At 46.5% G+C, this 20754-nt stretch overlaps 1 protein-coding gene across 8 annotated transcripts in view; it reads right to left on the bottom strand.

Annotated features, from left to right (window-relative positions):
- GRAMD4 (GRAM domain containing 4) overlaps positions 1-17933 on the bottom strand; it is a 113637-nt gene extending 95704 nt beyond the window's left edge. Inside the window, exon 1 of one of the 8 annotated variants that reach the window (XM_083575183.1) lies at positions 17867-17933. In XM_083575183.1, coding sequence (XP_083431309.1) covers positions 17867-17871 — 5 coding nt within the window. In that variant the 5' untranslated portion in view covers positions 17872-17933. Of the gene's footprint in view, positions 1-11863; positions 12205-16725; positions 17041-17866 lie in introns of those variants that run through there. The other 7 variants (XM_083575184.1, XM_083575178.1, XM_083575180.1 and 4 more) reach the window with 7 other exon arrangements.
- Between the last annotated feature and the right edge of the window lie 2821 nt (positions 17934-20754).

Below are 20754 nucleotides of genomic sequence, written 5' to 3'. Positions count from 1 at the left end.
CCATAATTCAAAAGCATCAATTCTTCGGCAATCAGCCTTCTTTATGGTCCAGCTCTCACTTCCATACATCACTACTGGGAAAACCATAGCTTCTACTATACGGACCTTTGTTGGCAAGGTGATGTCTCTACTTTTTAAGATACTGTCTAGGTGCCCTATATACTGCGGCTTAATTCATCCAGGCTGTTGTCTACTGCTCATCCTAGAAAGTTTGGCATCTGTTAGTATTTTCAGCAGCGTAAGTTAGAACTAGATTTAACAGGGGGAGCAAAGAAAGATTGGGGAAACTAAGAAGAGGCGAGAGGAAGTGGAATATAAAACGAACCAAGGAAGGCAAGGAAAGGAAGTCTGTCAATGACTGTATTTTTGTTTTGTTTTTATTTAATTTTACAAATATAAATTTATAACAAAACCAAGTACATATCCATATGGAGAGATTTCTCTGAATCGCAAGACTTCTTCCCATCCCCTCCATGGGTCCTATTGCAAACGTTTTCAACTGCATATTATTTCATACAGTGGTACCTCAGGTTACGTATGCTTCAGGTTACATACGCTTCAGGTTACAGATTCCGCTAACCCAGAAATAGTGCTTCAGGTTAAGAACTTTGCTTCAGGATGAGAACAGAAATCGTGCTCCGGTGGCACGGCAGCAGCAGGAGGCCCCATTAGCTAAAGTGATGCTTCAGGTTAAGAACAGTTTCAGGTTAAGTACGGACCTCCGGAACGAATTAAGTACTTAACCCGAGGTACCACTGTACTCTATATTTTACATCTGTCCATATTATGCACAGTATTTGTTATATTACAAGTGACGTTAAAATACTGCTAACGTTTTCATCTGCTTACAGTGGTCTCCAAAATAAATTATAAATTTCCCCCCATTCTTTCTTGAAGTTTTTGTCTTCTTGGTCCCTGAGCTTTCCAGTCAGTTTTGCCATTTCGACGCAATCCAACAGCTTGGTTTGCCATTCATCTCTGGCAGGGACTTTCTCTTCTTAATGACTGTAATTTTGAATGTAATAGAATATGTGATATGTAGCTCTCTCTTTTCCTATTTTTCATTACTTTCGGGTTTTTCTTCTATTGAAATGTATCAGAAAAGAAAGTTTAGCATCTACATGTGGGGCGGGGGAAATCTCTGGTGCTTGTTAGCTTCAAGGTGAGACACCTACCCACTCTTGCCTGTAGGAAGGTAGACGAGCTGTGCTTGGAGCATGCAAATGAACCAGAATCAAGTTAGTGCCATTTTCCTCCTGCCTGGTCAAGGCTGACTTCTATCAGCTGGGCCTTTCGCCAGTTGAGGTAATCGATGTGTCCCCTCAGGGAAGGCAAGACGCCAGATGGATGCTAATCTGCAGTCATTTGGAACCTTCTCAAAACTCGATGCCAATTCCCCAGCCAGTTATCAATCTATTTCTCTTTTCTGGGGAAGATTTTCAAGCAGGTGGTCATTCCGCAGCTCCAGGCACCAGTTCAGGCAATACTGTCCCTCTGGTGGCAGACATTCTGGCGTTCAACCAGATATCCATCCATTAATCCAACTGGTCCTAGAAGGTCATCCTACAGTCTTTGCTAATAGGGACGTAGGTGGCGCTGTGGTCTAAACCACTGAGCCTCCTGGGCTTGCCGATCGGAAGGTCAGCGGTTCAAATACCTGCGATGGGGTAGTTTGCAATTGGCGCAGGCGCCCTGGAAACAATAGCTGTCAGCCACATCAGACGTTCGGCTTCTGAAAAACGTTCAAAAACCGGAACACTTACTGCCAGGTTTACAGTGTTTGTGTTCCAAGTTGTCTGAGTACCAAGGCTTTTGAGAACCAAGGTACCACTGTACTAGATACAGTGGTACCTCGGGTTAAGTACTTAATTCGTTCCAGAGGTCTGTTCTTAACCTGAAACTGTTCTTAACCTGAAGCACCACTTTAGCTAATGGGGCTTCCCGCTGCCGCCACAGCACGATTTCTGTTCTCAACCTGAAGCAAAGTTCTTAACCTGAAGCACTATTTCTGGGTTAGCAGAGTCTGTAACCTGAAGCGTATGTAACCTGAGGTACCACTGTACACTCAAATGATCCTACATACCAAGAGACAAACATATAGCACCAATAAATTCAATGCAGTTGCCCCCCCCACACACACCTCAAATCTCAAAAGAAGAGGTACATCACCGGCATGGATCTTAAGGCAGCTAAGCTATAAAATAGTAAAACAGCAGTTATTTATTCCAGACAGTGTAAAAAATTAATGGATGAAAAGCATAGGGTGCAAACCCACTATGAAAAGAGTGTTTAGAAAATGAAAAGAGGCTCTTATAACAATGGGATGGGACAATAAGAGGAACAAAATAATTTTGGCCAGACCGATCATGCAAAAGCAATTTTGCACGGGACAAAATTAAAGAAAGCAGAACACAAACTCTGGCAGATTCCATGATGCACGACTATGATCATTGGTCTATAGAAAGAAAAAAATGCCAGGGAAATCAAAGGGTCTCACTCCCAACCAAACCTGTTTGGGACTGCACTGCACATCTATGTTACACTTTCTAAATCATTTTAGTTTGCATTTATCACTGTTCTGATCCACTGGATTTTAATTGCAGGCATTTAAATGCATGTTGTCATTCATTCTGAAACTGCATGATAAGGGGGGGAGTGGGAGAGAGAGATGGAATCCATAAATACAATATTGCTCTGCCCCTAAATTGTCTGCACATAATTTTGGCATGCGCTCTCTCACTTACAGCATTAACACAGGGTAATGGAATTCTTCACTGGTGCCATTCAGAACCGTTTCCAAAGGAATTTTATCTAGCAGCATTCATTTGCAGGCAGTACATAACAGCACTAAAAGCACGCTTTTAGACTATTGAAAAATCTCCATCATTAGTCAACAGGAAAAAAAATAAAACAAGCAGCCTAACCCAAAAAAAAAAAAAAAGCTAAATGGATGCTCTTGTGGCTATGGGACCTGAAGCTCGGTTATATGAGCTGCTCTTTGTGTTCTTCCACACACAGAGTTTCAGACCTTGTGGCTACAAAAAACTAAAGTGAGCAACCGAAGAGCTTACATAGGAAGGAGACAGCGGCTGCACATTAAGCAAGGTCAGACCAATGCTACTCTTTCGATCCACGGCTTTGGTGCTGAAGCCTCTTCTGCAGAATCCCCCTAATACGAACAATGTAGTCCCCCAAATGCAGTGGTACCTTGGTTCTCAAACACCTTGGTTCTCAAACGCCGAAAACCAGGAAGTGTTCCGGTTTTCGAACGTTTTTCAGAAGCCGAACGTCTGATGCAGCTGACGGCTATTGTTTCCGGGGCACCTGTAACAATCAAAGGCTGCTCCTTGGTTTTCAAACATTTCGGAAGTCAAACGGACTTCCGGAACGGATTAAGTTTGGTGCGCTTTTTTTGCTATTTGTTTTATGTTTTTGAGGCTTTTCCTGTCAATTTGCTATTGTGATTCGTTTTATGGATCAAAGGCCTCGTTAGATAGCAGAATTCATGTTAAATTGCTGTTTGAGGGTTGTTTTTAAAAGTTTGGAACGGAATAACCATTTTGCATTACTTTTCATGGGAAATCGCACCTTGGTTTTGGAACACTTTGGTTTGGGAACAGATTTCCAGAACGGATTAAGTTTGAGAACCAAGGTACCACTGTACGAATCCCCCAAATACGAACACTTGTATGCACAAGCGTTAAAATGATTGTTTATATATATGTATATATATATAGGAAAGACCCTGAGGGTAATCTCGTCCAAACTCCTGAAATGAAAGAATCTCAACTAGATTATCGACGACAGACGGCCAACCAGCCTCTGCTTAAAAACCTTCAAGAAAGGAGAACCCACAACCTTCCACTGCTGAACAGCTCTTACTGTCAGACAGTTTTTCCGTATGTTTAGTCGGAATCTCTTTTCTTGAAACTTGAAGCCACTGGTTCCAGACCAAAACACACACGTGAATTTCCTTGATGCCAAGTTCCAAGTCTGGGGCAAGTACTCTGGTGAGAGAACCGCAGCGGTGGTCTGAAGTCACAAAACACAGTGGTACCTCTGGTTGGGAACGGAATCCGTTCCGGAGGCCCGTTCTCAACCTGAAAAGAACGCAACCCATGTCTGTGCACGTGTGGGTCGCGATTCGCCGCTTCTGCGCCTGCGCGTGATGTCATTTTGCACGTCTGCGCATGTGTGAGCGGCGAAACCCGGAAGTAACCCTTTCCGGTACTTCTGGGTCGCTGCGGGACGCAACCTGAAAACGCACAACCTGAAGCAAACATAACATGAGGTATGACTATATAGACCGTAAGACCTTCAAAGTATACCTTTTCAAGTTACAGTAAGTACCTCAGGTTAAGTATTTAATTTGTTCCGGAGGTCCGTTCTTAACCTGAAACTGTTCTTAACCTGAAGCACCACTTTAGCTAATGGGGCCTCCCGCTGCCGAGGTGCCGCCGGAGCAGGATTTCTGTTCTCATCCTGAAGCAAAGTTCTTAACCTGAAGCACTATTTCTGGGTTAGCAGAGTCTGTAACCTAAAGCGTATGTAACCCGAGGTAACACTGTATTTACAAAGTTCTCCTCTTTTAATCAGTTGTTAGAAGAAGAAGAAGAAGATTTGTTTAACTGACAAGTCTGCTCCACCCCTCAACCCAGAAAGTCAGTGGCAAGAGTCAGTTACAACAGCGTCTGTGACGTGAGCAAAGGCTTGCGGCGGCAGAAGCTTAGTAGAAGCTCTACTCAGCTGGCAGACCGCCTTGCCCACAGCATTCGAGAGAACAACACAACTGCATTCAGTCTTGCCTCACGCGCCCTTTGCGGCCTTCTTATCTAAGGGGAAAAGATACAGGGAGCAGCTCAGCTATGCAAATGTAGCTTTGACGCCCAGTTTCACTGTGACACCCAGTTGCAACAAGCTGTGCCCCTGAGAAGACACATCTGTTCAGGAGATACAACAGCTAGTAGTTGAAGCAGAAGAAATAGCCAAGGGACTGGAGGGCAGAGATGAGACCCTGGAAATCCACCCACTTCACAACTGGAAGCAAAGGGCCCTTGCGCCTGCCATTGCTAGGAGACGACTCCGTGGTGCGATTTTATTTATTTAATTAACGAATTTGCATACGGGCCTTCACCCAAAGATCTCAGGGTGGGTGACAGCCTAAAAATGCAAAATTAAAGAACAAAGCAAGAACAGAAACAAAAGAAACCCACAAACACACACACACCCCAATTTCAGAAAAGATGGACAGCCATTTTTACAGAGGTGTGAATGGTTCCAGAGAATCTTTGATCGGCATGCCATTTCTCATCCCAAAATCATACTGTATCTCAGACTTAAAAGTGTCGCGTTGCACCCAATTCTTGCTTTCTACAGTGGACCTTAAGGGGATGCAGGTGACGCTGTGGTCTAAACCACTGAGCCTAGGGCTTGCCGATCGGAAGGTCAGCGGTTCAAATCCCCACGACGGGGTGAGCTTCCGTTGCTCGGTCCCTGCTCCTCCCGTCCTAGCAGTTCAAAAGCACGCAGTGCACGTAGGTAAACAGGTACCGCTCCGGCGGGAAGGTAAACGGCGTTTCCGTGCGCTGCTCTGGTTTCGCCAGAAGCGGCTTAGTCATGCTGGCCACATGACCTGGAAAAACTGTCTGCGAAAGAGGACAAACACCGACTCCCTCAGCCTGTAAAGCGAGATGAGCGCCGCAACCCCAGAGTCGTTCACGGCTGGACTTAATTGTCAGGGGTCCCTTTACCTTTATAGTGGACCCTTGTGTAGCCATGGACCTCCTAGATCATAGGTAGGCAAACTAAGGCCCGGGGGCTGGATCCGGCCCAATCGCATTCTAAATCTGGCCCAGAGACAGTCTGGGAATCAGTGTGTTTTTACATGAGTAGAATGTGTCCTTTTATTCAAAATGAATCTCTGGGTAATTTGTGGGGCATAGGAATTTGTTCATTTTTTTCCCCTTCAAAATATAGTCCGGCCCCCCACAAGGTCTGAGGGACAGTGGACCGGCTCCCTGCTGAAAAAGTTTGCTGCCCCTGTCCTAGATCTTTTCCGCTCTCTTCCGGATCTGCTGACTAAGCTATAGAGTAGCTTCTATGGCTTCATTCATTTCTGAAACATTTCTGGCACAAAAGGTATTGACCCTATTTCCCTGCACCGGCTCTCCGCTTTCAAAAACGCCACGTTCTTATTGATTCTGGAAGAGAACCAGTGGACTGAGTGGTATCATTCCTAAGTATTCTCATGACACTTGTGTCCCAGCTGTTGGCAATGGCATTGACAATGACTTGAATTTATTATGACTAAATATTGGTTCTGCTGCTCTAGTGTGGATGGATAGATGGATAGATAGGCAGATAGATAGATATAGATAGATAGATGATAGATATAGATAGATGATAGATAGATAGATAGATAGATAGATAGATAGATGATAGATAGATAGTTAGATGATGATAGATAGATAGATAGATAGATAGATAGATAGATAGATATAGATATGACATACACACACATCATTTAATTACAGTGGTACCTCAGGTTACACACGCTTCAGGTTACATATGCTCCAGGTTACACACTCTGCTAACCCAGAAATAGTGCTTCAGGTTAAGAACTTTGCTTCAGGATAAGAACAGAAATCGGGCTCCGATGGCACGGCGGCAGCAGGAGGCCCCATTAGCTAAAGTGGTGCTTCATGTTAAGAACAGTTTCAGGTTAAGAACGGACCTCCGGAACGAATTAAGTGCTTCACCCGAGGTACCACTGTACTATACTTCATGTGATGATTGGTGTGGCCAACCTTCCACAGATTTAGTATCAGAGAAGGAGCTCTCGGCTACACCCAATCTCACCTCAAACAACCCTTGCCAGCTTGTTTGCAGTCAGCCATCAGTCATCAAGCACTGAGTAATAGTGACACGCAGGTGTAAAGAGCTGCATGTGAACCTTCCGTATCAACAAGCAGTCGCGAAAAGGCTACAGGGAACAAGCCATTTTCAGAACGTCGCTACTTCTTTCAGGAGACAAAAGGGCACAAGTGGAGGAGTGTGTTTATTCTATGGGACACACAACCTGGTGCCTTCTAAATTCCATCATCTCTTGACCACTGGGCATGCTGGCGTGGACCGATGGATGTTGTAGCCCAACGCATCTGAAGGACTCCAGGTTGCCTACTATAGAGATTCAACCCAAGAGTTGAAGGACTCCCGCATTATAACAGAATGTGTGGCACATCTCATAGGCCTGCAAAATTTACAGTCTTATCAAGCTGAAAACAGCCCCTGTAAATAAACCTTCGATCCCATCACACACCTAAGGGGATTGTCAAGAACCTGGAAGGCATGGAAACATGGCTGGCGGGCAGGATTTGGCTTGATCCTTCGCAAAGGACGTAGGCTTTGGGCACAAGATTATTTGCAACAAGAGAAATTAAACATCAGCCAGGAGGTTCTTGGAAGCTGCCACCACCCTCAGATTATGTCAAGGTAGAAGTGTGGTGGTACAATGCAGTGCATTAGCAATTGCTAATTCTCTCTTGAAGATCCTAGAGCATGACAAGAGAGAGCAATGGGCCTGATCCCTCCCTTTCCCATCCACCTGCCTGGCCCTGTGCTAATCGTAAGCTCTCAATCCCAGTTCATTAGGTTCATTAAAGGGACCCCTGACCATTAGGTCCAGTCGTGGCAGACTCTGGGGTTGCAGCGCTCATCTCGCTTTATTGTCCGAGGGAGCCGGCGTGCAGATTCCGGGTCATGTGGCCAGCATGACTAAGCCACTTCGGGCGAACCAGAGCAGCGCACAGAAACGCCGTTTTACCTTCCCGCTGGAGCGGTACCTATTTATCTACTTGCACTTTGACGTGCTTTCAAACTGCTAGGTTGGCAGGAGCAGGGACCGAGCAATGGGAGCTCACCCCGTCGTGGGGATTCGAACAGCCGACCCTGATCGGCAAGTCCTAGGCTCTGTGGTTTAACCCACAGCGCCATCCACGTCCCTTATAGCAATACAAAAGAACTGTCTAGCGATGGTGGGCGACAAGTTTCCCAGCACTGTGTTTTTCCCGTGAACATTTTTGCACTGCTTAAGTTCATCGGTAACAAACGGATGTCGACTGCAAATACAGTATTAGACAAGCTTGGTGGTCGCAAAGATTTTTAGCTTTGCTTACTCAGTACAACATAACGAACTACGTCAGAGAGCTCTCCGAGGTACCATAACAACATCCTATGCAAACTGCCCTCATTTCCAGAAAACCAACATCACTGGGGAGGCCAAAGCCATTTACTTCTTGGGAATGCTCCATTTGACAGATATTAAGAACCCTGCACCAAATCAGCCTTTGTGAGAAACAGACAGAACCCCACAAAACTCTGCTCTTATTCTCACTGGGGGTTTTTGCGCTGTGTTTTTATTTTGCAGGTGCAGGAGCACAGTATGACCTGGTATAAATAAGACAGTTTTTATACTCATCCCTCGAGAACAGCACTGTCTACTCTGACTAAAACCAGCTCTCCAGAATCTCAGGCAGATATTCTTCTCCATTACCTGCCACTTCGTACACACACATGCTTGCAACACACACTTTGGCCCTTCAGAGAAAGAACCTATGGGGTGGTTGTCTAGCAGAGCGGCGTTGTGTGAACACTTAAATAAGAGTGGGGCGCAAATCTCTCTCCAAAGACAATGCAATCTGTTAAAATGCTTCTTCTCCAAGTTGACATCTTCTTCCACTGCACCCGGTCACATTGTGTTATCTCCTGGTTCCGCTAAGTCAACATTTTATCTCCACCAAGCTATTACATAAGTGTCCATTTCCCCTTGACTCCAGAAAAGAACACAGGCTCCAAAGAAAAAGCTCAAAGGAATCCAGCAGCGGCAGGGGACTCACATGATCGCAACGTGTGAAATGAAGGATTAGGGAAAACAAGACCAGCAAGATTTAACACACAGCTTTCCAAACCGGCTAACCCCCCATCAGGGATACTTCCCCCCCCCCAGCTTTTTGTACAGCACTGCAATTTTGAAACTAACACTGGACTAACCATGGGTAGAGAACCTGCAAGTCATGGGTAGGCAAACTAAGGCCCGGAGGCCGGATCTGGCCCAGTCGCCTTCTCAATCCAGCCCGTGGACAGTCCAGGAATCAGCGTGTTTTTACATGAGTAGAATGTGTCCTTTTATTTAAAATGCATCTCTGGGTTGTTTGTGGGGCAAATGAATTCGTTCATTTTTTCCCCTTCAAAATATAGTCCGGCCCCCCACAAGGTCTGAGGGACAGTGGACCGGCCCCCTGCTGCAAAAGTTTGCTGACCCCTGCTGCAAGTCCTCTGTATGCGTTCATATTCCAATTCCCATCAGTCCCAGCCAGCAAGGTCAATGGTCAGAGAAGTTGAAAGAGCTGTGATCCTACAAGGTCTGAACACAGCTTCCCCATCCCTGCCCCTCGCTACAGTGCCACAGGTCCTAGAATTGTCACCAATGTGTAGAAAGCACCATTTCAGCCCTAAACCCTGGCAGGCTGGGCAAAATTAAGTAGCCTTTCTCAAACTTGGGTACCCAGGTGTTGTTGGACTACTACTCCCATCATCCCTAGCTACCAGGGCCAGTGCTATGGATGATGGGAGTTGTAGTCCCAAAAAATCTCTGAAGAGCCAAGTTTGAGAAAGGCTGAATTAGGCAAACCCATTGCTGCAAGGAGTGTATCTGCTCATCATGCTGGGACTTGAACAGGAAAATAAATGTGTCCCTCCAACTTTAATTGAGCAAAAGACTGTATGGCAATTATTTAATTATTTAAAGCTTCTAGATTAATCGAGCTGCTAGGAACTCTATCAGCAATCCACTCAGAACTTTTTCTTTAGATCAAGGCAGAGTATGGAACTGTGTTTTAGAAGAACTTTGTGCAGACAGTGTTTGTGATGGAAAACCTATCCACTGTGTGAACTTAATGGAGATCTGTTAAGAGTGCTCTACTGTATAAGAAGACAGTTAAAAAAACCACCATTAACCGCAAAAGGGCATTACAAAGAACGTCATCAAGCAAAATCCTCTCCATTAGTGTGCATACACACACACACAAATAAATTGTTCAGTCTGTAATCATGTGACTACATCTGGCAAGAGGGATCAAGCAGCTCAAGCTTGCTAATAACTGTTAATTATGTGTGACGTTACTATTCCACTCCTCCTCCAATAAGACTGAAAGATCACAACAACCTTGTGAAGTAGGGAAGGCAAACCAGCAGTAGTTCTGCCCAAGGCCAATGAGCAGCCTCCATTCATGAGTGCATCCAAAATCCTTCCAGCTATCAGGGGATACAAGGGAGAATAGGAGGGATCACTTATCTACAAAAGGCATTTACAACTTTGATATCCAGCTCACTGGACACTGTTCTCTTAAGTCACTGGCTCATAGGCAAGATTAAGTCACTGGCTCATAGGCAAGATTTTGCCATCACGTACAAGCTGTGGCAAAAAAAGTCCCCTTGCTACTAATGCGGAGAGTGACGATGTCACACCCCATGGGGAAACAAAGCAAAGCAAAATGCAACTTTTAATGAAAGGGCACGCCGGCCTTTCGTGTTGCATGGGGAGCGGAGGAGAAGGCAGGCAGGGATCAAACCCCTTCGACCAGGAGCCAAATCAAAATAAACCAAAGCGCCACTGACCACAGCATGCCTTCCCTGACACAGATTGAATCTCTCTAACAAGTAAACAATTCCCATGCAACCCACAAGAGTGTCCTCCCTCATCTTATTCCCTGGAGCAAAATTCAAAATAACCCCACATCTACCACCAGCCCTTTACACACACACACACACACACACACACACACTTAACCCTTCCTATTCCAGAAGAGAACAACCTTATCAACCACATGGCAAAGCAAGGGAAAAAAATCACAGAAGAGAGGGCGGGGAGACAGCTGAGAGGCACAAAATATGGACAAAAGGCATTATTATTATTATTATTATTATTATTAATAATACCCCACCTATCTGGCTGGGTTTCCCCAGCCACTCTGGGCAGCTTACAGCACATAAGAACCAGTGCCTCCACTAAAAGGAGAAGAAATGGCATTCCCTCCTGAAAAGTGTATCATCTCTCTGGCCAAGATATTGTCCATCATTCCTACAGGGGTTCTGGAATGTAATTCTTTTTAAAGAGGATGGTGGGGAGGCGGAAACTCAGCCATAGGCAAGGCATAAGCGACAATAGTAACAAGGGGGAGGGAAGACTATATGGCTGAGAAGAGGTCAAAGGAGAAGGAAAACAGAAAAGCGGTTCCCAGATGAAGCTCCTTGCTTCCGACAGAAAGAAAGAGGATTCAATCCTCTGGAAAAACCGAGGCTTTTTTTTTTTTAGATGGTTAGGAATGGGGTCTCCCCTCCCCAACCTTAATAATGGAGGAAATGGAAGAAAAGGGGAGCGTAGCAGCGGATTAGAAAGGCTTAGCCGAGAGCCGTGCGTAAAAGCAGGGGGTGGGGATTGCTTCCTTGAGCCGACCTAAGGAACTTCGGGAGACCCACAGAGCGAGTGGGGCGATCCCAAGACAGATGTGGGGATAAGAGTCAGTCGGAGGGGGGAAGGGGGGGTCTCACACTAGCAGGCTCGGTTTTGGGGGGCATTAAAATGTGGGCCTCTCCAAAACTGCCTCGGTGCGCATTGGCGCTTAGGGAACAAAAGGGGGTACCAATAAAGGGGGCTCCTTTGGGGTCGGGAAATATTATGGGGTGGATGAGGAAGGGGCTGCAGGGTCCTTCCCACATCAGGAGGAGGCAAAAAACAACACAACCCAGAGAGACGGGGGTGGGATTGGCGGGCGAAAGTGGGAAACAGGAGCGCTTTGTTCCTTACCCGGCGCGCAATTCGGACCAAACTTTCATTCACGCTGCCGCTCCGGCCAGGTCCGCGCTCTCGGCTCCGGCTCCGCTTCTCCGGCTCCCGCTGCGCCACGCACCCCTCGGCGGGGACAGCAGCAGCAGGTGCCCGCCCGCCTCGCCTCCTGCTCCGGCCGCCAGGCCCGCCGCCGCCGCCGCCGTGCCAAGGCCGTGCCGTGCGCCCTGCGCAGCCGCCGCTGCCGTCACCGCTCGCCCCCTTCCTTCCAGCGCTCGCAGCGGCGGCAGCAGCAGCAGCATCCTCGGCGCGCAAAGGGGGCCGGCCGGCCCGCGCGCCGCTCCGCCTCCTCCCGGGTGATTGGCGAGGCCGCGCGCCTCCGCTGCGCGCCGCCGGGAGGAGGAGCTCGCCCGATGCGCGCCCGCGCGCGCTCCAAGGGACCTCTGGCTTTGGTGGGAAGGGAGCGGCGGGGGTCGGTGCTGCCCCATGCCCGGGGGCGGGTGGGGGGAGTCGAGGGCTGCCCCCCCATTAAAGGAACCCCAGCCTGTTAGTTGCATGAGTTCTTGATCCTTTAATTAAACGGCTGTTAAGGGACGGGTAGGACCATGCATAGGAGCTAGGGGTCTTCGGTCCCCCCCATAAAATATTTGAGGGGGCTGCCTCCCCCAAACTTGATGGGCGTTGCCATGCAATGCGGCGCGTGATCGCTTGTGCAGGGCGGGGCTTACCTGGACATCACCCCCCCCAACAGGGCGGGATTTACCTGGACACCGCCCCCCCCCATATCCGAGCACAATTCAAGTGTTGGTGCTGACCTTTAAAGCCCTAAACGGTCTCGGTCCAGTATACCCGAAAGAGCGTCTCCACCCCCATCGTTCTGCCCAGACACTGAGATCCAGCGCCGAGGGCCTCCTGGCGGTTCCCTCCCTGCGAGAAGCCAAGTTACAGGGAACCAGGCAGAGGGCCTTCTCAGTAGTGGCACCCGCCCTGTGGAACGCCCTCCCACCAGATGTCAAAGAGAAAAATAACTGCCAAACTTTTGGAAGACATCTAAAGGCAGCCCTGTTTAGGGAAGCTTTTAATGTTTAATAGATTATTGTATTTTAGTGTTTTGTTGGAAGCTGCCCAGAGTGGCTGGGGAAACCCAGCCAGATGGGTGGGGTATAAATAATAATTATTATTATTATTATTATTATTATTATTATTATTATTATTATTATTATTATTATATTGTATTCAAATTGGCACCCCTGGTAGTGTGGGCAGGGCCCCACCCTAAATCAAGTAACTGATTCTGTCTGATCTGCAGTAATTTGTAAAAATCGATAAAAAATCATTGGCAAAAATGAATAAATAAGTAAGTAAATCAAGTGACTACATAAAAAAGTAGAAATAATCGGAATGCTGTATTTGAAATGTTTTCACCGATTTTTCTGAGCTCTTGAGGTCAAAAGAAAGTAATCTGAAATAGCTGTTGTTGAAATAGTTTGTTCCAAATCAGCTAGGCAGAGCCAGGGTGGATCTACACACGGGGGAAATGTAATAAGTCAGACATTATTAGATTTTATAACAAAAGAGAAAAAATCCCCATGGAAAATTGCGTTTTAAAATTTCCTGCTCTCTGGCGCCATCTGGTGTTGCCTGCTTATAGCGCATTCAAATTGCTGCTTCTTTACTATTGTAGCCGAGTCCCCAGACAGAGGGTTGATGACAGGTCTGTGTCCTGCCCCCCCCCCCAAATTCTGGCTACATCCATGGGTAGTACCTGTGGTGGGGGACACGTCCTGCTAACGGCCTCGCCCTGGAGCAAAAGACAGGCCAGCACAGGACTTTTAATTTGGCCGCCATATCGACCCAACTAAAAGTACTCATGGTGTATCAAGAAAAAAAATAATATGCAAGCCAACTGTCCCCCTGCAGCCTCAGTCCCAGGGGCATGTGGCTCTCCCAGCCTTTGTATGTGGCCCTTGGAATCCTCTCCTGGCCATGCCCCTAAGTGGTTCTGCCTGCCAATAATGGCTCTTCTTGTCTGGATGGAAGACAGGAATGTGAATGTAGAAACTAGCCTATGTGGTGCCATGGGGTGTTAGGGGGCATGTACTGCCTCTGGTGTAGGACATGTCATGCTCCTTCTGGAGTAGTTTATCCACCTTTGGTCCCCACCCTGCACTCAGCTCTCACCTGTGGTTCCTAATAATAATAATAATAATAATAATAAATTTTATTTATACCCTGCCGTTCCTGGCCAGAGCCCGGCTCGGGGCAGCTAACACCAGTAAAATTACAGTAAAAACATAATGGGGGGGCCAATTTAAAGTACAGGTTAAAATGCAATTTAAATGCAGCCTCATTTTAAAAGTAGCCCATAAGGGGAGGGAAACATAAGGGTCAGACTGAGTCCAAACCAAAGGCCAGGCGGAACAGCTCTGTCTTGCAGGCCCTGTGGAAAGATATCAAGTCCTGCAGGGCCGTAGTCTCTTGTGACAGAGCGTTCCACCAAGTCGGGGCCAGTACTGAAAAGGCCCTGGCCCTAGTTGAGACCAATCTAACCACCTTGTGACTTGGGACCTCCAAAATGTTGTCATTTGTGGACCTTAAGGTCCTCCGCTGGGCATACCAGGAGAGGCGGTCCCGTAGATACGTGGGTCCTAGGCCGCATAGGGTTTTAAAGGTCAAAACCAGCACCTTAAACCTGACCTTGTACTCCACCGGGAGCCAGTGCAGTTGGTAAAGCACTGGATGAATGTGATCCTGCGGCAAAGACCCCATAAGGAGCCTTGCCGCGGCATTCTGCACCCTCTGGAGTTTCTGGTTCAGCTTCAAGGGCAGCCCCGCATACAGCGAGTTGCAATAATCAAGCCTGGAGGTGACCGTCGCAGGGATCACTGTGGCCAGATCAGGGCGAGAAAAGTAAGGGACCAGCTGCTAGAAGCTGTCAGCATGCGGCAGCAACCACAATCCCGGGAATGGCTTCGACTGGCTGCAAAGACGGGCTCTAGTGGATTGAGTGGACAAGACCAATAGTGTGTCCAACGGTCAAGAGGGGCTTTTCTGCAAATGGGGCTCGTCAACCTGGGAAGGTAGCCCATCTGGAGGAAGGAAAACTCTGAACCTAAATGTCTGCTGCCTTGCGAAATAACTTCGGAAGAAGGAAAGGTTAAGGAGGAAACTCTGCACAAATCCAGAGTGGAGTCCCTAAGGCAGTTGGATGGTGCCTTGTGGGCCTTATTCTGGCAACTCCTGCAGCCAAGCTGGAGCCAAACGTATTGCTTTCCTTCGGACCACATTAGTGAGGCTGAGAGGGGGGTCTTGTTGTCTGGGCAGCCCAGGAGCCCCATACAAGGTCACTCAAGTGCTGGTTTGACTTCACCCCTGGAGGTGCACTCCATTGTCTCTCGAGACAGACGGATGCCAAGCACTGCAACTATATCGGTGTGCATATCTCAAGTGGGTAGGGCAGCCCTTTAGTTTCGGATGGCAGCAGGTATCATCTTAGAAGAAATCTTTCTGCAGGGTTGCACATGAACTTGTGCCCAAAGTACATGAGCTTTTCAAAGGTTTGCCGTCCAATTAAATGGGAAGTGCATCTTCTGAATTCAGAAGGGTGTTAGCCATTAATGAACTTATTAGACTTCCAGCTGCCCTAGGGCCATAGTCCTCAAGCATGATTGATGGAGAGGGTTATTTCGGGGGGGGGGAATGAGACAGATTGAGAATACCTCCATTTGTAGATCCTAGCCATTCGTTTTCAAAGCCACCTCAGCCCAGGTATGTGAAAGTGAACTACCAAAAAGTTCTGCTTACCAGAAAAAGGGCAACAGCAAGCAAACGATAAATCATTTTATTATTCCAAGTGTGGAGAATGAAAATTATTAACAGGCGGGGGGTGCTGGCATCTCGAGGTTTGCAGAAACCAGCGATTATGTTTTCCTATTCTGCCCTGGAGAGGCATAAAGTGTTCCAGGTGTGTGACCTCTAAATACAGATTATTTTGCTTAGTCATGAAAGAGCAGCACAACCACATGATACATCATTTGCATTTTCTGGATGTGAAAAATAAATGATTTAGGGATAGGGAGGGCATGTGTTCTTTGAGAAAGCTAGCTATCCTATTTTCCCATGCATCTTTCCTAAGCAATCTAGATTAGCCCCGATTCCTGCTTAGTCACAGTGACTCCAGGATAAATGTGTTTATTTTATCTAATGCAGGAGTGTGGAACCTGTGGCTGACAGAAGTTGCTGGACCCCAACTCCCATCAGCCCTAGCCAGCATTCCAAGAGCAGGCGCCGGCAAAAATCACGTTGCGGGAGAAACCGTGAAGCCAGCCGATGCCTCTACATAGCTCCATCCTTATATCAGACATCGTGATATATCACGATGTTTAGCTGGTGATACAGCATGATGATGAAAACCAGATATCGCCCAAAACAGCCATCAACTCTTAGGGTGAATTCTGTTCCCTCAAGCAACTTATCTGCCCTTGCTTTCAGATGATAAAGGAAGCCGTATGAAATATATATGCTGCGCTGTGCTTTTATGTGAATTCAAAAGCCATTGTCCTTTATCTTTTATCCAGAGGTTGCCTACAGGTATATGCTAACAACATCTAACCATCTTGCTGGTCCCACTGAGAGAGAACATGCTGTCCCCGCTAGCAACGGAGAACTGGAAAGCTGACTGCATAAAACCATCACCCCCCAAAGTCTTCCCTCTGGGCTCCCAACATAGCTCCTGAAACTTTCACCCCACCACCAAAGAACTATTTCCCACCTTCGCTACTCAGCCAAGATTCTCCTCTTATTAATCCCCTCTTGTGCCTGAAGTCAAGACACAAACAGAAGGATGAATGAGCCCGTCAAATAGATAATGGGGGGGGGCGCACCTGTTGCTGTTCTCCCTTTGCTTGCATCTTGGCTCCTACGGGGACTGCCCAACATCTTCAGAGATGGAGGGAAGCACACTGTGGCCTTTGCCACCAACCCGAGGACCAAGGGTCAGCGAGAGATGGCACCTCCTACCTCCCAAAAATAGCATCACAGCAAGGGGAAGACCGACCTGGCCCCATCCATCGGCCACCCGAGGAGCAACGGCTTCGCTTCTTGTGCCAGAAAGAACACTCGGCTCCAACTGTCAGTTGTCCCTGCCAGAAGCAGGAGGCAGGGAGAGAGATAATCTGGCCCCATCCCACCAGCAAAGGAGAAAAAGGCACCAGAAAGGGGAGATCACCCAGGAGTAGAGGCCAATATATATAGATCAAGACTTCATACCAGCTTAAAGAACTAATTTCCCCCCTGTCTGCCTTTCCCTTCTACCCCTTTCCGCTTTTGTCTCTTTCAGTCTTATTCTCTCTCTCTTTTATTTATATCTTATATAAATGCATCTATAATAGATGCGAACAATAATTGTCTGGAAAGCGGCATAAAACATGCTAAATAAATAAATGAGAATGAGTTGATTGGGGCAGGGGAGCCAAAGCTGTTCCAAATGTTGTTTTAAAATACTGTATATTCCCCCCCCCCCAAAAAAATGAGTTGCCAACTAGAAATGCCCCAGTCCAGCTCAAGTTTGTTGTCGTTTAGCCGTGTCCGACTCTTTCTGAATAAATCTACAAGCCTGTACTTACGGTACTTCTGAGTGGACATAAGCTTGCCCTGTTAATGAGACTAACTGTAATTGGATCCAGGGCCCTGCGTTCTATACTGCATATTTATTTGATGTTCTATATTGCACTGGATGACACAGTGTTCAACTGATCATACACAGACAAGCTGAATTCAATCTAAATCCCGGTCGCGCATTTGCCATGCAATATTTGCCGCTTGTTAAAATACGCTGCATTTCTCCTGCCCCTCTCTAGCACACGCTGCTTAGGCATAGACAATTTATTTCATCGTTTTCACCTGCAAAATGTTTAGCTAACAGCTCAGTCCCACACATGCCTACTCAGAAGCAATGAGTTCAGTGGGGCTGACTCCCAGGTTACTTTGATTGCAGCCTTAATTTGAGTAAACAATAAGCCATACCTCATGATTGGGTTAGATTTAGCCTCTGGTCCTGCTTGTTATCTGAAGTGATGTATCCTTCTGTCCCTATGCAGGAAGCGGTCCTGTCATCTTTATATTTCTGCTTTCTCGTGGCAGTGGGGATTTCCCGTCCCCACCCACCCACCACCACCGTGACGCTGACTCAAAATGTTCCCGTCCTCGGGAACGCTGTTGGCTTTCATAACACATTGTGTCCTCTGCTCACATAAAATCCTTGCGTAGTAACTTCATAAGGCAGTTATGAATTAAGCAGCAGTAAGGGAGTGAGGGCAAGCAGGCTCTGAGCTACTCAACTGGGGAAGAACAAACACAGAGAGGGAACGTTGGGAACACCACCTGTCACTTACAAATATGTTTTCCTTCGGTCTCCATTTGCTGTTAGTAAAGCTCACGTTTCTTAAACTGGCAAATCAGCTTATTTGGACTGTCTGGATCTTCACTCCAATGTTTCAGCGGCTGTCCCCCCCCCCCTCCGATTTGCTTCTCATATGTCACAGAAGCTGTCCCCCTTGTAGAAAGAGCTTACTAATGTCCCTTGTGCATTCCCCACACCCTTTCCCTTTGTTCCCAGGGTCTGACATGCAGAGAAATGACAGCTTATTTGCCTAACAGCGCATTACATCTATTTTTTATATAACAGAGCTTTCTTCCTTTCCTCCTTATTCATTCATTCATTTAACTCTGTATTTCTGGCTGCCCAGCAGCATAAGCCGCCCATGTGACTCCCGGAAATGTCAAATAATAAAATACAATACTAAGTATTGTTGCACACTGCCACAATCTCCGAACAGCGTGCTATTTTGGGGGTTCCAAGTGCTCATCTGGGGTTCATGCTTCCTTTTCAAATGAGGCACAGCGGAGACAGTGGCATCTTTATAATAGATGGTTTATTTGCACACACACACACACATACAACCTGAACCTACGATGGAGGGGTTCACAGCATCAACACCCCAAAAGGAGATTGCTTTTCCCGTAGCCGCAACCTTGGATTCAGACAGGAATTCAACACTGCTCTCTGACTCTCTGCTTGCTGCTTTGCTTCTAGGTTCTGCCATAGCAAACTCTGCTCTAAAACTTTGTCCTAGTAAAGAGTTGAAGGAGCGGCCCCACCCATTTCGCATCTGGCACAGATCCCCCCCCATTCCCTTTGTGGGATGTGAAACACATAGCAGTCAAGTACAACATTCCTAGAGTGAACATGCTAGGGGATGCTTTGTACCAGCCAGGAGAAAACTTCCTGTTTCCTCCTGAGCTGGGACAAACTTCCTCTGCATGTGACTAGAGGAGGATGTGGTCTAATCTGGCCCTCTCTCTGCCCGGAAACAAGAGCAAGACAGGAAGCACACCTCTCTCTTTCGGCTCTTCTCCATTTTGTTTTTCTATGTGAGAGGAGAAGTGACTGCTTGTTCGCAGTCACTTAGGAACTAACTCCCTTATGGGATAGTTCCACATGTGTATATACTTTTGTAACATAAGTCTGCCTTCAGGGATCTAACTGTGAACTGAATGAATGTGAGTAAACTACTTTTATATTCACTTTAATAAGATTGTTGTGTATATTCTTTTTCAGAGGGACAAGAAGGAATCTTACCAGGAATCTTATATAGAGCGCTTCAGACAAACCTGCAACAAGCAAACTACTGTGCGTTTAAAGGGGAATCTTTAAACTCTGCTAAGACATAGAACTTGCTAACGCAAGTTAGGAAGGATATCATTAAACAATATATCCTCTCCTGCCTCCCATAACATTCCCACGCCCTTTGTTCTTTTAATGGCCTATCATCCAGGTGATCATCTCAACAGGAAGCTAGCTTGGTTTATATGTCAACACTTGCTGGATCCAAGAATTAGAGAGGTCTTGCACCCACAAACTCTTAACATAGAACAAAAACAGTAAAAAGCAGCACAGAAATGGTTCTTTAGCAACAAGACTGAGGTGTAATATAAATGGGACTTACCACATCCCATTTATGGGGGTGGGGAAAGGGCAGAGTGTATGTGTGAGCTGACTCACACACTGAATAAATTTCTCTGGATCTTATCACGTTCTAAGAATTGTCATCAATCAAGCCACAGAAAACAGTCTTCTTGTTTTTTTAGCAGGCCAGCCAGACAGAGACAACGTGACCAAGCGACAGAGAGTATTACTACAAAATTTTAGCAGTATGTCAGATTTAGCCAACTGACTTATTAGAATTTACCATATTGTGCAAGTGCTTTATCAGAAAAAAATGATCTATATTTTGCATTAGCCGATTAGCATCTAGATAAGCTGCTATTTAAATGCCATATCTTTGGAAGAGGCATATCACATATCTGTTTGCATAGCTCAAATTTGTTGAGTATGCCAACCAATTGGAAGATTCTACTATACAGAAGTAAAGCTAATGGTGGAACCCTAGAAATTAACCCTTTCTTATCCCAAATCCGGGGGGTTGAAACAAGGTATTTTCTCTGAGAAGGAACCTGAAAACCTCCAAAGGTTCTTACAGTTCCCATCGTCTCTGACCATTGGCTGTGGCTGGAGTGCAGCAACACCTGGAGTGTCATGGCTGCCCTAGGGTTAAAGGTCAGGATTTGTTACTCAACCACAGAAGTACTCCGACCATATTACATTGTTCAAGATACTCATCTCACCTCTTAGCTGAGTCAAGATTAAAGATGTTAACAAAGATCCATAATAATATAGTATTATGCTCAGAAAACCGATCCCATATTTTTCTTTTTCTTTCTGGAAAACCTATGTAATTACCGGGGGTTGGGGGGGAAGGATCCTGCGGTAATAAATTGTGATATGCTATGTCATTATCACAGCGCCCTTCGTGAAATAGAGAGAGAGAGATCAGCTTTGGCGTAAACCTCAT

This window comes from Podarcis filfolensis, assembly GCF_964270895.1.
Source record: "Podarcis filfolensis genome assembly, chromosome: 10".
Classification (NCBI taxonomy): domain Eukaryota; kingdom Metazoa; phylum Chordata; class Lepidosauria; order Squamata; family Lacertidae; genus Podarcis; species Podarcis filfolensis.
This window is presented reverse-complemented; position numbering and strand designations above follow the sequence as displayed.